The 14,519-nt window shown below is 43.0% G+C and overlaps 1 protein-coding gene across 1 annotated transcript; it reads left to right on the top strand.

Moving 5' to 3' along the window:
• Window positions 1–2,170: 2,170 nt before the first annotated feature.
• LOC124047840 (glial cell line-derived neurotrophic factor-like) lies at window positions 2,171–14,519 on the top strand. The gene is made up of 3 exons (XM_046368158.1): window positions 2,171–2,873; window positions 4,115–4,345; window positions 10,948–14,519. Exons 2-3 carry the CDS (start codon window positions 4,141–4,143, stop codon window positions 11,547–11,549), a joined length of 807 nt encoding a protein of 268 aa, XP_046224114.1. The 5' UTR covers window positions 2,171–2,873; window positions 4,115–4,140; the 3' UTR covers window positions 11,550–14,519.

Genomic DNA, 14,519 nt, shown 5'->3' on the forward strand with positions numbered 1-14,519 from the left:
CCCACTCACATATCTCATATGGAGGAGCAAGAGATAGGACTTCACTACGGAATGAGTGCCTCCCTTCAAATGTCAACTGATTCACCCACGGCAAACACATGGTTCTTCTATCAGCCTGCAGTTAAATGGTTCCGCCATCAGTTACTGTCAATATCACTACAAGTTGTAGTACTGTAACCTGACTATCAACCGTTCCTCTATTGACATGACATGAATCAGTTAGTGACTCTGATGGCATCTAACAACCATTTGGATTAGCAACAGAAACAAGTAGTGAATACAGATCATCTGGAGACAGGACACATTTTGTCGAGCTTGTGGATGGTAGACTAGACTGTTCAGGTCCGTTAAATTGATCCAGAGTGCAGATTAGTCCATGATTTCTCTCAGGGTCATAGTAAGTACAGGCAGAATAGACCACATTTGACCCCTTCCCGTGAAATCCTAGATGTCAAAGGTTCTAAACAACAGAGGAAAAGCAGGTCAATGGGGTTGTGCAAATCCTTTTAGCTAACACCAAGAGAGGAACAGAGGAGAGGTGATACTAGGAATGTAAAAATGGGAGAATCCGACCCATCCACCATCAATTCACTGTCGTTTTGTAAAAACAAAAACTAAATGCACAAGGTCATACTGTAAACTCCCTTAGCCTGCACCTGCACTTAGAAAGTACTGGCTGGTCAAGTGTTCTGTGGTACAGGACATCACCTCTCTTGGCTTTTAAAACATCGGACATTTTTACACAGACTGACAGACAGACACTACACTTCGAAAGGGATTCACCGAGGAAAAATGGTTATGCTGTGTTTCAGGCATGATTATGAGACGCAACATAAGCGGAACACAGGCAGCCAGAGGTGTGTTATAAAGGCATGGATTTAGACAATTGTATACCTCTCGACCGGTTATTGGAGCGCCCATTACTCACAGGATGTTACTGATCCAGTAACAATGAAGTGGATAGCTTCTGAAGAGAACACGACAGTGAGGAATCTACAGTATTGTGTACGTAGAAAGGAGTCAATAACAAGAGGAGGCAGATGGTAACCAAGGCAGACACACAAAGAAACGTATTAGAGAATACACACATTAACGTGTGATCCCAGTCCCGGAGCTAACAAATATGCCCCTTTAATACCAATGCATGATAAAAACGAGCTAAATCACATCACCAGTCACCTTAATGTGCCTGTCAAACATAAATAAACATCCTTCTCTCGAAATGTTTGATTTTTGAATGTGTAAAATATCTGGGGGTGTATTCTAACTCATCAACACAGAAATGAGTTCAATTCATATAAACAGTTGGGTAAAACCATGAAGAATGTAGCTATCCTGAAGATGAAAGAGATCTAGAGTGTAAATGAGGAGGGCTAATGGACCAGGCCTCTCAGGTACCACATCACAGAGGGTTTATAGCCACTCTATTGTGGGCCACACAGACCCCTGCAGGCAAAACGACACCAAACACTGGTCATTAAGTGACCATTTGCTCCAAGCTATAGTGTGCATCTGAATACTTCCCACTGGCCACAGACTTCAAGTCAAAGTCTATTCTACTTTGTTCAACATAATGTCATTGAAATGACATGTAAACAACAGTTGATTCAACCAGTGTGTGCCCAGTGGTTATGTAATGGGTATTCTACAGCTGCTGCAGTGCATAACATTTTGGAGAATTATATCTTGTGCCATATGCATAAAATATTAAAGGACTTACATATTTACACCTTTACCCACAAATGCCCATCACACTTATTTTCAAGTCTGTCCTAGTTAATAAGTGCGGTGGGCATCCTAATTTGATCTATGAGTAGCTGGAACCCGACACCCAGTGCGCGCGGTAAAGATCAGTGTATTCAAGGAACATGTATAGCAAACGAACGTCTCCAAATCGCCTTCCACATTACTGAAATCTAACCCCAGGACATTAGGAGAGTGACATACTCCTAAAGAGATCCCAAAACTGCGACCCAGCAAATGGAGCTCCAGGGGTGTTTTGGAGATGTGAGTTTGCGTGTACTTCTGTTTGTACTTGCTGTTTGGTTGTGCAGAGGTCGAGAAAAGGAGGGCGGACTCTTCGAAACGTCAGCGCGCTCAAAGCTATAAATCTATTCAGGCGGTCTATTGCGACTCGTACAGCGTGATGCGCAGACAGCTGCACATCTGTACTGACAGTGCCAGCCTGGAGAGAATATACAGAGCCCGCATGTGGACAACCATCTCACTCCTTGCACGGACACCACTTGGATATAATGGAGAATACACATTGCCCTCGTTTTTTATTAGAATACCAAGTCCATTGGGGATATGAAAACATCAAGTAAATCTTCTTGACTCTATGTTGGTCCGGTGGATGATTTGATTTTCTCTCATTGAAAAAGTTTAAGGTAACACGTAATAAACTGTCTCTCTAAAGCGGATTCGGTGCCGGTAAAGCAATTCGGCGACGGTAAAGCTGATGTCTTCATTTGACTCCTTGCAGTTGATGATGGTGGATCTCTCTCGGATTTCCAATGTGGAAACCAGCATCCAATTAGTTTGCGATTGAGCGCCTGGATAGACAGCGCAGAGGCACTTTGGCCAGCAAGCCACTTAAGCGTGTAGCCTACCGGTGGGCAGACGCATGGTTGGGCGCTCTGCTCTGTAGGCTACAGAGTTCCATTAATTCTGAGTGGCATTTTTACTTTTTTTTACATTGTCATTTAAATTGAACCCATCGGATCTGGTTTATGTGATCAGATAAAACTGTACAGTCTGAATATATCATTTGTATACAAGTACTTCATACTCACTCCGGAACGTTAAATGCATCGCTGTGTGTTGGACTTTAATACGGATACAATTGCAGGTCTGCAAGGGCCAGATTTAAGGTAAGCACATTCCAATCAGTTATTGATTGTGCAATATTTTTTTTTGTTGTAAATGAGATGCACTTGTAGGCTGTTAACCTATTATAGTATTGATGAAGGAATTTTGAGGATATCAGATCTATTCTGAATGTCGATCAGCCTACAAAGTAAGCATTCACAATGGATAAAACACGTACAAAAAAGGAAAATAAACATTCTAACACGCATTAACAGTGTGCCAAATGTTCTGGGTGTTAGTTGCAAATCGGAAGTAATTTATTTAATGCATTAAGCCTATTCAATAAGTGCACCCTATGGACATACTTTAGCTGCAGCCAAATGCTCAATTAACAATAGTCACATAAGCAATAGGGATTCACCATCTGGCAAATTTCTACTGAACACAAGCCAATGCTCTATGCATGGTGCGTCCATAAACGAATTTTTGAGTAAAGGCGCACCCTTTGCCCGTGACGGCCATCCATTTCAGTAACACGCACTCGTAAATGACCACTCAAATAGGTCAAAAATGTGTTGTAATCGAGGTGCTTTGGATCAGAATGTCCATCATATACAAAACAATAATTAAAGCGACATTATTGTAATATCAATATTTTGTATCATGTAGAAGCTATGGAGGTCCCTAAAAGTAATAGGATAGTTCAGTATGAAATCATATTTATAGATTAGATCTAGACCATGTCAACCTAAAGACCATGGGCTAACAGTTTATATTTAGCCTACATATAGTGTTTATAGCTTTCTAGCTATATTTGACCTTTTTGTTGAAAGATATACAATTTGATACAATGTAAATAATGGTCTCTGAAGTTTGTTAATTTGGTTCCCCAATAGCTGTCCCAAAACAGCTATATACAGCAAGTTGGCTGGCTTCACTGTTGTTGAATGGGCATAACCTCTTGACATGAAGGATGGTTGCTATTGCCAAATGAATTTCGAAAGATGTCATCATGACTCAAGACTGTTTTCTGCACTGTATCAAAGCAGGTCAACAATGTGCCAGTCGGGAGCTACAGTATCTATTATGCCTTATTCCCATCCTTCATAGTATCAACATCAAATATTCATGCTTGTAATATTTTCTTGCAATTCAAAAGATGACCAAACTAAGCCCATTTTGGCACTATGTCCTATGTTTCCTGTGTTCACAGCCTACACATATCTTTAACAATTTAAATCTCATTTGTAAATGTAGGATTATTTCAAAAGGTTGATCACACGCCTGTTTTGTTTTCTTGCAGCTTCCTTCATAGGAACTGAGTCTAAGATGAAGTTATGGGATGTTTTGGCCACGTGTTTGTTGCTCCTGAGCTCCGTCTCCACACGCCCCCTCTACCAAAACCTTCAGCCAGCCAAGAGAGCTCACTACTCGGATCGGTACAGTGATTCTCTGTCCCTGTCTGTGGAGGAACCAGAGCCAGAGTTCCAGTCAGAGTCTCACAGCCTGCAGGAAATCTCCATGGAAGATAAATGTAAGTCAAGACTCTGATAGTGTTTTATCACCTGCTGAAGTGTGAGTCAAATATACTTTCTTCTGATTAAAGCTCAAATTCTTGGTTGCTACATCCATTTTTGGACTTGTGATATATACCCATTGATTATTGGAGAATATAACTTATGAACTGTCGTACCCCATCAGATCCCCAAATACAGTTGAAGTTGGAAGTTTACATACACATACATACACATTAAAACTCATTTTTCAACCACTTCACAAATTTCTTTTTAACAAACTATAGTTTTGGCAAGTCGGTTAGAACATCTACTTTGTGCATGACACAAGTAAGTTTTCCAACAATTGTTTACAGACAGATTATTTCACTTATAATTCACTGTATCACAATTCCAGTGGGTCAGACGTTTACATACACTAAGTGGCTGTGCCTTTAAACAGCTTGGAAAATTCCAGAAAATGATGTCATGGCTTTTTGAAGCTTCTGATAGACTAATTGATATCATTTGAGTCAATTGGAGGTGTACCTGTGGATGTATTTCAAGGCCTACCTTCAAACCCAGTGCCTCTCTGCTTGACATCATAGGAAAATCAAAAGAAATCAGCCAAGATCTCAGAAAAAATTATTGCAGACCTCCACCAGTCTGGTTCATCCTTGGGAGCAATTTCCGAACACCTGAAGGTACCACGTTCATCTGTACAAACAAAAGTACACAAGTATAAACACCATGGGACCATGCTGCCGTCATACCGCTCAGGAAGGAGACACGTTCTGTCTCCTAGAGATGAACGTACTTTGGTACGAAAAGTGCAAATCAATCCCAGAACAGCAGCAAAGGACCTTGTGAAGATGCTGAAGGAAACCGGTCCAAAAGTATCTATATCCACAGTAAAACGAGTCCAATATCGACATAACCTTAAAGGCCGCTCAGCAAGAAAGAAGCCACTACCCCAAAACCGACAATAAAAAGCCAGACTACGGTTTGCAACTGCACATGGGGACAAAAATCATACTTTTTGTAGAAATGTCCTCTGGTCTGATGAAACAAAAATAGAACTGTTTGGCAATAATGACCATCCTTATGTTTGGAGGAAAAAGGGGCAGGCTTGCAAACCTGAAGAACACCATCCCAACCATGAAGCCCAGGGGTGGCAACATCATGTTGTGGGGGTGCTTTGCTGCAGGAGGGAATGGTGCACTTCACAAAATAGATGGCATCATAAGGATGGAAAAGTATGTGGATATATTGAAGTAATATCTCAAGACATCAGTTAAAGCTTGGTCACAAATGGGTCTTCCAAATGGACAATGACCCCAAGCATACTTTCAAAGTTGTGGCAAAATGGCTTAAGGCCAACAAAGTCAAGGTACTGGAGTGGCCATCACAAAGCCCTGACCTCAATCCTATAGATCATTTGTGAGCAGAACTGAAAAAAATGTGTGCGAGCAAGGAGGCCTTCAAACCTGACTCAGTTACACCAACTCTGTCAGGAGGAATGGACCAAAATTCACCCAACATATTGTGGGAAGCTTGTGGAAGGCTACCCAAAATGTTTGACCCAAGTTAAACAATTTAAAGGCAATGATACTAAATACTAATTGAGTGTATGTTAACATCTGACCCACTGGGAATGTGATGAAAGAAATAAAAGCAGAAATAAATCATTCGCTCTACTATTATTCTGACATTTCACATTCTTAAAATAAAGTGGTGATCCTAACTGACCTAAGAAAGGGAATTTATATTTGGATTAAATGTCAGGAATTGTGAAAAACTGAGTTTAAATGTATTTGGTAAGGTGTATGTAAACTTCTGACTTCTACTATATAAGCTTGTTTTTACATTGTTTACAATGTAAATGTAAACAAACACTGTATAGCCACAAAACATGGTTAAAACGATCATTTTTATATCTTGGATGGTCAGTCCTTGTATCCATTGCTCTGTATATTAATTTGAGAGTGCTTACATTTCTCCCGGCCAATCCCTGAGCTTTTTACTAAAACAGAGGCGGGGTCTCTGCCTTGTTGTTAATTCAATTAAGGGCTCTCGCTTTAAGATCAGACCGTGTTCTAGAAAAGGATTCTCTAACAGAAGACTAATAACGTGGCTTGATGAGGCCCTGTTGCAAAACCATAGCAATAAAGTGACTGCAGTACTGAGTAGTCAACTGGTTCTCAGTTCCTTGAAGTGTGTATGGGTTTGAAGAGGGTGACAAACACGACCGCTGGAAAATGCACATTCAACATACCATTTATGGTTTGGTACCCAGTTTGTTCAAAGTCCTGATTATCAAAACAAACGGGGTATACTCCGCCCAAACATTTAACACAAACCTCAGAGACGATACATATGTTTATGTGATGGCCATAGGTTGCCATGTGTTCCGTATGGTACTTACAGGATCATGTGTTTTAAATAGAGTCGGGGGCGCTCCTTTGGTAGGAACAGGCTCTCCTTGGGTTCACACTTGGGTTAAAGTCTTGCAAGCCATGAACTTTTGCTATGGATCATATTGTAGCAACTAGCAAGGTAAGCTTATCCCATATAAAGGGACAGCAGTCGATGTAATTGAGGGCTGATTGTTTGAGTTTGAGTTGATTATTATTATTTTTTTTACAGGGACAGTGCACATTAATCAACATTTCAGTAAAAGTGATGGTTTAGCCAGCCGGCTAATTTTCAACCGCAGTTGCTGGGCAGATTATTAAAAATAATTACAATAACAGTACAATACAATACAAGCAAACAATGAGCAGTGAGCACATGCAGAGCCGCATAGGACCATCAACACGTAGCACGCAGACAGAACAACATAACACAAAAAGCAACAAAACAAAATCCATAAAAGCAACAGTGTTTCCACACCTCACAAGCTACAGACAACATGGAAAGATACAATCCACAGCTAGGGAATATGTTCACAAGTCTGACTGGCCTTTATCTATGTCTTGATGTTTTTTGTGAAGGTGCTATAGGTGGTGCAGTTGATGGCATTGTGTTCCAGAAGCTCTCTCAGAGAAAGCAGATTGACTAAAGGTGCTTTTCCTTAAAGGAACTATACAGTCACCTCGCATGGCAGACCTTGTGGATCTGCTGCCATGGGTTTGGGTTTTCTGTTGAAGAAAAGTACCAAGTGGAGGGGGAGGAGCCGGGCCATTTCGGATCTTGAATACAAGACATGCGTCAGTGTATTGCACAATATTTTTGTGCTTTCTGAGGATGTAACAGTGATGATGGCTATTGGTCTTTCTTATCAAGCACTTTGAGAGCCTGTTTGTAGACAGACTGAACGGATTTTCATGTTGTACAGCAAGCTTGGGCCCAACTAGTCAAGCAGAATGTTAAGTGGGGGAGTATCATAGATTTGAAGTACAGTTTTGCTACCTATGCAGTCAAACAATTTTGTCCAAATCGGAAATTATCTAGGTAGGTTTAATTAAACAGTTCTCTCTACTACTGTGTGCAGCATCACGCTGATGGTAAAAACATCTTCTGCTTTGGGCAGCATCACGCTGACGGTAAAAACATCTTCTGCTGTGTGCAGCATCACGCTGATGGTAAAAACATCTTCTGCTGTGTGCAGCATCACGCTGATGGTAAAAACATCTTCTGCTTTGGGCAGCATCACGCTGATGGTAAAAACATCTTCTGCTGTGTGCAGCATCACACTGATGGTAAAAACATCTTCTGCTGTGGGCAGCATCATGCTGATGGTAAAAACATCTTCTGCTGTGGGGAGCATCACGCTGATGGTAAAAACATCTGCTGTGGGCAGCATCACGCTGATGGTTAAAATATCTACTGCTGTGGGCAGCATCACACTGATGGTAAAAAAATCTGCTGTGGGCAGCATCACACTGATGGTAAAAACATCTGCTGTGGGCAGCATCACACTGATGGTAAAAAAAAACTCTGCTGTGGACAGCATCACGCTGATGATAAAAACATCTGCTGTGGGCAGCATCACGCTGATGGTAAAAACATCTGCTGTGGGCAGTATCACGCTGATGGTAAAAACATCAACTGCTGTGGGCAGCATCACGCTGATGGTAAAAAAACATCTACTGCTGTGGGCAGCATCACGCTGATGGTAAAAACATCTTCTGCTGTGGGGAGCATCACGCTGATGGTAAAAACATCTACTGCTGTGGGCAGCATCACGCTGATGGTAAAAACATCTACTGCTGTGGGCAGCATCACACTGATGGTAAAACATCTGCTGTGGGCAGCATCACACTGATGGTAAAAAAAACCTCTGCTGTGGGCAGCATCACGCTGATGGTAAAACATCTGCTGTGGGCAGCATCACGCTGATGATAAAAACATCTACTGCTGTGGGCAGCATCACACTGACGGTAAAAACATCACTGCTGTGGGCAGCATCACGCTGATGGTAAAAACATCAACTGCTGTGGGCAGCATCACGCTGAAGGCAAAAACATCTACTGCTGTGGGCAGCATCACGCTGATGGTAAAAACATTGCTGTGGGCAGCATCACGCTGATGGTAAAAACATCTACTGCTGTGGGCAGCATCACGCTGATGGTAAAAAAAAACATCTACTGCTGTGGGCAGCATCACGCTGATGGTAAAAACATCTATTGCTGTGGGCAGCATCACACTGATGGTAAAAACATCTACTGCTGTGGGCAGCATCACACTGATGGTAAAAACATCCATGCGGCAGAAGGAGCAAAAAATAGTGAGTGCGGCTCCTCAGTTCCAAACAGAGGCTAGAGCTGACATTCCTCTTGCTTGTTTATCTTCACCCCCGTCTCTTTGGGACTGCAGGACCTGTGCCCTCTCCCTGTCAAGAAAACATAGCGTGTTGTGTTTTATCCCGAACCAAGTTAGAGTAAAGAAACATGGAAACAGATGCAGATCACAGGAGAAAGACTGGACAATACGGCAGAGTCAAAACCAACAAGGGTAAAACAGTGTTTAGGCTCATTTAAGCATCTTCGAGGGCAAGGAATTCCATTTGTTTAAAATAACATAACAGTCTTGACTTTACACAGTAGTAAACTGTGCAGCGCTCTAGATAAGGCATGGAACATTTAGAACAGATAGATGTTTTTCCCCTCACCTCATATTCAGTTAGCGGCGGTGAGTGACATCACCTCAGCCTGTTCTGTAACTTAAGACCGTTAACAATGCACCAAGGTGTAAACAACCCTGGAACTCAATGGGAGGTTTGGCCTTTTGTTTCGGGTGCGATGTCTGTGGTAAGCGATGAATCTTGTACCAGTTCCAAGAAACCTTTGGAGCCAAGTGTCTCTGCAGCTGATCCACTGCCTCTAGAGATACTTGTGTCTGGCTTCTGGTGCATGCTCCACTAGGCTAGAAAACTATATGACGTGAAGTATTCAATACAAACATCTTTTTGTATGCCTTGTCAGGACTTCACTTTGTTCTCAGTGGAGCGTTACACCCGGCAGACTTCAGAACTGATCTCTAAATCATAACAAACGTGATTCTGGAGAACGTTTGAAACCGGTGCACGGGGAGAGTCGGGAGGTGTTGCTGTCGTTTGGGCTGTGGAACAATTGTGTCTGACAGCTGGTGTAGAATACGTGCTATCCCTGTCTGTCTGTCTACTCTATCGTCCATCGGCTGATAGCCACACAATAGAAGGTGCTTAAATCAAAGGGCACAGGGTGTCTAAACAGATTGGTCCCTGGCTCACCCGATACCACCGCGACGGCCCAATCAGCCGTCGAGCTGGGTGGATCAGATGACCTGCACGCTGGCAGTGGGACAGGTGAGACAGGTGACTCCCAACGGCAAGAAGAGGCTGGGCTACTGACACCTCTACCTGGCAGACAGACACACTACACAACCTGCCTGGGTGCCCTGTGCCCGCCACACACAGGCCAGTCTACTGAGGCCTGGAGTAAATCATGCCAAGGCTAGCTTTAAGGGCATTCCTTCTCTACTAACCCCACCTCCACTGAACGAACACACACACGCACAAAAGCTAGCCACACACACATTAAAACAGAAAAAAACATCATACACCTGACATTCATATTGGGTAATATGATTAGTGTCATACTAATTGAGTCATTCAACAATAATGTTTTCTGTGATCTTCCGAGTGGGTTGCCAGACGTTTAAGCGATGCGGAGAAGGAGGAGGGTTTTAAACCCACTATAATGGAATCACCGTGTATTACATGAGGATCAAAGGGCTCTCTGGGGTTTTGTTTCCCTCTGCAGATGGCGGAGGGCTTCCTGCATGTTTTGAATTTGAAATAGAATAAGTGCTGAAGAGAGATGAAATCGTCTCTCTCCATATCACAATCCATATGATTCCCTTCTAGCGGTGCTTTGAAGCTCTGATTCAGTGTTTTAAAAAGGGAAAGAGAAGGTGGTCTGTTCCAAGAAGTATAACTAGAATTACTGAAACAATCTTCTGTATGGAACTGTCAACTGTTACAGTTAATGAAGTATCGCTACCTTGTCACAGGGAAACTCTATAGTGATTTAACATTCAAATTGTTGCCATCACTATTTTTACTTCTATTGTTTATTACTACAGTATATGTCGTCACTTTAATGCATTGACTTTACTATTGCATTAATCCGTCATATCCTTTATGCATCCTCTCTTACAGATGACATCACAGGCCCATATCCGGACCAGTTTGATGACGTAATGGATTTTATCAAGGCTACCATTGGCAGACTGAGGAGATCATCCGAGCCCGCCGGAGGCTCAAGGGAAAGGAGGGAGCAGAGAGAGCAGGAGAGACAGAGAGGAGCAGCAAACACGGACCGAGGAGGAGGAGGAGGAGGAGGGAGAGGAGAGGGGAGAGGAGGACGGGCAAGAGGAGGACGCGCGGAGAAGAAGAAGGGTCGGGGGCGAGGGGGCAAAGGGAGGAGCAGTGAAAGAGGGGAGCAGCGGACGAAGCCGGTTGAAGGCCGTGGCTGCTTGCTAAAAGAGGTCCATCTCAACGTGACAGACTTAGGTCTGGGCTACCAGACCAAAGAGGAGCTGATCTTCCGATACTGCAGCGGCCCCTGTTCAGACGCAGAGACCAACTATGACAAGATCCTCAACAACCTCACCCACAACAAGAAGCTGGTCAAGGACATACCTTCCCGCACCTGCTGCCGACCAATCTCCTTTGACGACGACCTGTCGTTCCTGGATGACAACAACGAGGACTACCACATTCTGCAGAAGCATTCCGCCCGAAAATGTGGTTGTGTTTGACTCTGGGAGAGATGAAAACGAGAGAGAAAGGCAAAGTGCTGACAGACAGAAATGAAGCGGGCAGTGACATAAAGCCTCTCGGAGGCTGGCACTGCCTTTTCAAGGGAAGGAACACAGTGGAAAATAACAGAACGTGAGACAGATAGTCCACTCCAGTGGTGTCTTAGGACCCATGGCCAGTGTTAGCGTGTCCTGTCCTACTCCTGAGAAGCTGCAAAGGGGTGAACAGGGATGGTGTAGTCCCCAAACCTCCAGTGATTTAAGCTGATCCAGTGGAGAAGGGACTCCTCTATGTTCTAATGCCAGTTGATGACTGACATTAAATTACATTGGAATTCAGTGTAACAGCCCATTAAAGATACTTTGTCAATTCAGCTCAGTATTCACTTCATGGTTGGATCCCGTCCTTGGAGGTCTACATGGATACTGTCTCATTTACCTGTTGAACCATGCCGTTAGACTCAAAGGCTTGCCTGCAATGGAGTTGGTGAGACAGAACCAGACAGAGGAAATCTGGATATTGAAAGCTGGTCTGTTCCTCAAAACGTCAGATTCTCCTGGGAGCATCTATTTCCCCAGGAACGTAGTCAGCTCCTGAGGCTCACAGTGAGAACAGACTTCGTCCTGATGGGTATTTTTAGCTGCAGTCCAGTGTGTTCTGGTTCCACTGCACAGACTGGAGCTTAAAGTTTACATTCACAATGAACGGGAGAAAAAAAAGTAGAGAGGACTCTTCAACCTGTTGACTGGCTTAGTCCTACAGCAGAGACTGTCTGGTGCTACACACCAATGTAAAATCCCAAATATTTCAAATTATATATGAGATGTATTTATTAAGATTGAACTAATTTATTGTTATTTATTGCAGTCCATTTTTAGGATTTTCCTTATTTATTTGAGCTTTGTTTTGTCCTGGATAGTGCCAAAGCAGAGCATGTGTTTTCTAAGGGAAATCAGATTGTGCTGAAACAACTGGGTTCAAGGTGCAGCCATAACCAATCAAACTCATCCTTTTGTTTCCAAACGCTGTACAGTTTGTATCTGAATTCCATGGTAGATAATCCTAAACCCACTGCCGATTCCAAAACATCGTGGATTTATGAGAATAACATAAGGTATCAGGTTTAGGGAGGGAAAGCAGAGAGAAAGACAGCCTGGAGTGGACCAATTTCAACCTTTTTCTAAACAAAAAAAATCTTATCTCTGCTTTCCGATCATTTTGAAGGATGCCAGGTTTGAGCGTCTTTGACAGTGTTCCTCATTTGTCACTAATGGAAAGCAGAGAGGATGGAGAGGCCTGGGATGTTAAGGACTTAGGGCTTGGGAAAGACCAGTCAGCTGCTCCTCACTCCTAACTATCAAAGTAAAGGGGTAAACAGACTTCTGGCAAAACCATGGCATGTTTACAAGGAGCATTCAAATCCTGCATTCTCGTTTTTTATTTATTTTTAGGACAGAATAAAGTCGCACTGCCGGTGGTTATCCCAGACAGCTGTGCAGCCTTCCCTACAATGATACTCCCCACATTAAAGACTACGTTGAATTATAGACAGAATAACAAATGGACCTCAGGAGGTACAGGACAGGATGGTTATGGGCAGCCTTCAGGACCACTGCTTTCAACACACTTTCATTCTCTTTCAAATCACACCATTTGCAAAGTAATTTTTGACTGACCGCTTTACAAAAGACCACAAGAAAATCTCTGATATCATAATGAAAACCTTGAGGGACTAGACTGTGGAAAATGGACCCAGTGTCCTTTGGCCATCACAGTGCAGAAGTTGATGGTATGCATGTATGCTTGGCTGCCAGGGTCTTATATCTCAACCCTTCAGCCTGGTCCTGGCTCTACACCAAGTCTGGGCAAAGGCTTTGTAGTGGTTACTGTCCCAGTAGGCTTTAGCGTTCCTGGGAGTGTCTGTCTCTGTTGTCTCTGCTCTGACACAGGTCTTTCTCACTGATCTGGGGTTAGTTTGAAAACGATCCTCTAACATGCAGCTTAGCCCACTACTCCCACTGGCAAAGGCACCCTGGTGTTTAAAACCATTTAAGGGAGATCTGGCTCTGTCACTCTTAGCCAAGCCGACATACATGTCTTAGGGCCAGACAGTACAACAAAGAGACGGACATAGATTGTGACATTACTAAAGGGGAGAGAGGGGAGCACTGGGGTAACCAGGCATGCTCAGTGTGAACACTATACAGCATACCATAAATCCTCACCCAAAACAACTACTTAACAGAAAAGAACACGAACAGAGGAATCTTCAAAGCATTATTACTACAGTACTATGCCCTTGTCCATATAGAAGAGCGTTTGAGTGAAACCCAGAGAAAGGGAGCCCCAGAACAGGCCTTGATGTTAGCATGGATTATGGACCAGAGTATCTGTGCTCACCCAACAGAAACCAAGCCAGCTTTAGCCCCATAATCTCCCCCAGCACACAGAACAAATCCACGGCATCAAGATGAATTTAGGCCAAACACTGTTGGAGAAAGATCGACCCCTTTAATCACAGCATGCTTTTATCAATTGGATCATCATCCCCTTTAATAACTGATTTCTGTGTAAGCCTTTCCGGCAGCCTCTTGAGCCCTTACCTTTCCGTATGTTACTTTTAAGTGTGTGAACTGTGTCTGACCACTCCCCCTCCGTCTTCACATATGGTTGTTTCCTCAACTGTCAGTGTTCCTTTTCCTGTGTGTTCATAACGCTGGCAGTTATTTTGTGAAGGTAAGGTGTGTGTAAAAGCAGAGGAATCTGCAGTGCCAACACCAGGCAGAAAGGATAGATTTTTTTGTTTTCAGACCCATGTTTGTGTTATAATCGGCTGCGAAAGAAAAGGTGTAATGTTTTGTGTTACTGAACCAAAGCCCTCAACAAACTTTATTTTTGTACAATACTCATTTTATAACTTTTTACAGAATTAAACTCATTTTTATCAAAATGTCTGTCTGATGGCTATT

The sequence above is a fragment of the Oncorhynchus gorbuscha genome, linkage group LG11 (assembly GCF_021184085.1).
Source record: "Oncorhynchus gorbuscha isolate QuinsamMale2020 ecotype Even-year linkage group LG11, OgorEven_v1.0, whole genome shotgun sequence".
NCBI lineage: Eukaryota > Metazoa > Chordata > Actinopteri > Salmoniformes > Salmonidae > Oncorhynchus > Oncorhynchus gorbuscha.

Excerpts from the sequence above, each read along its gene's own strand:
- LOC124047840 (XM_046368158.1), top strand. The coding sequence starts at position 4,141 with ATGAAGTTATGGGATGTTTTGGCCACGTGTTTGTTGCTCCTGAGCTCC. Across the intron at positions 4,346-10,947 it reads AATCTCCATGGAAGATAAAT|ATGACATCACAGGCCCATAT; the intron begins GTAAGTCAAGAC and ends CCTCTCTTACAG.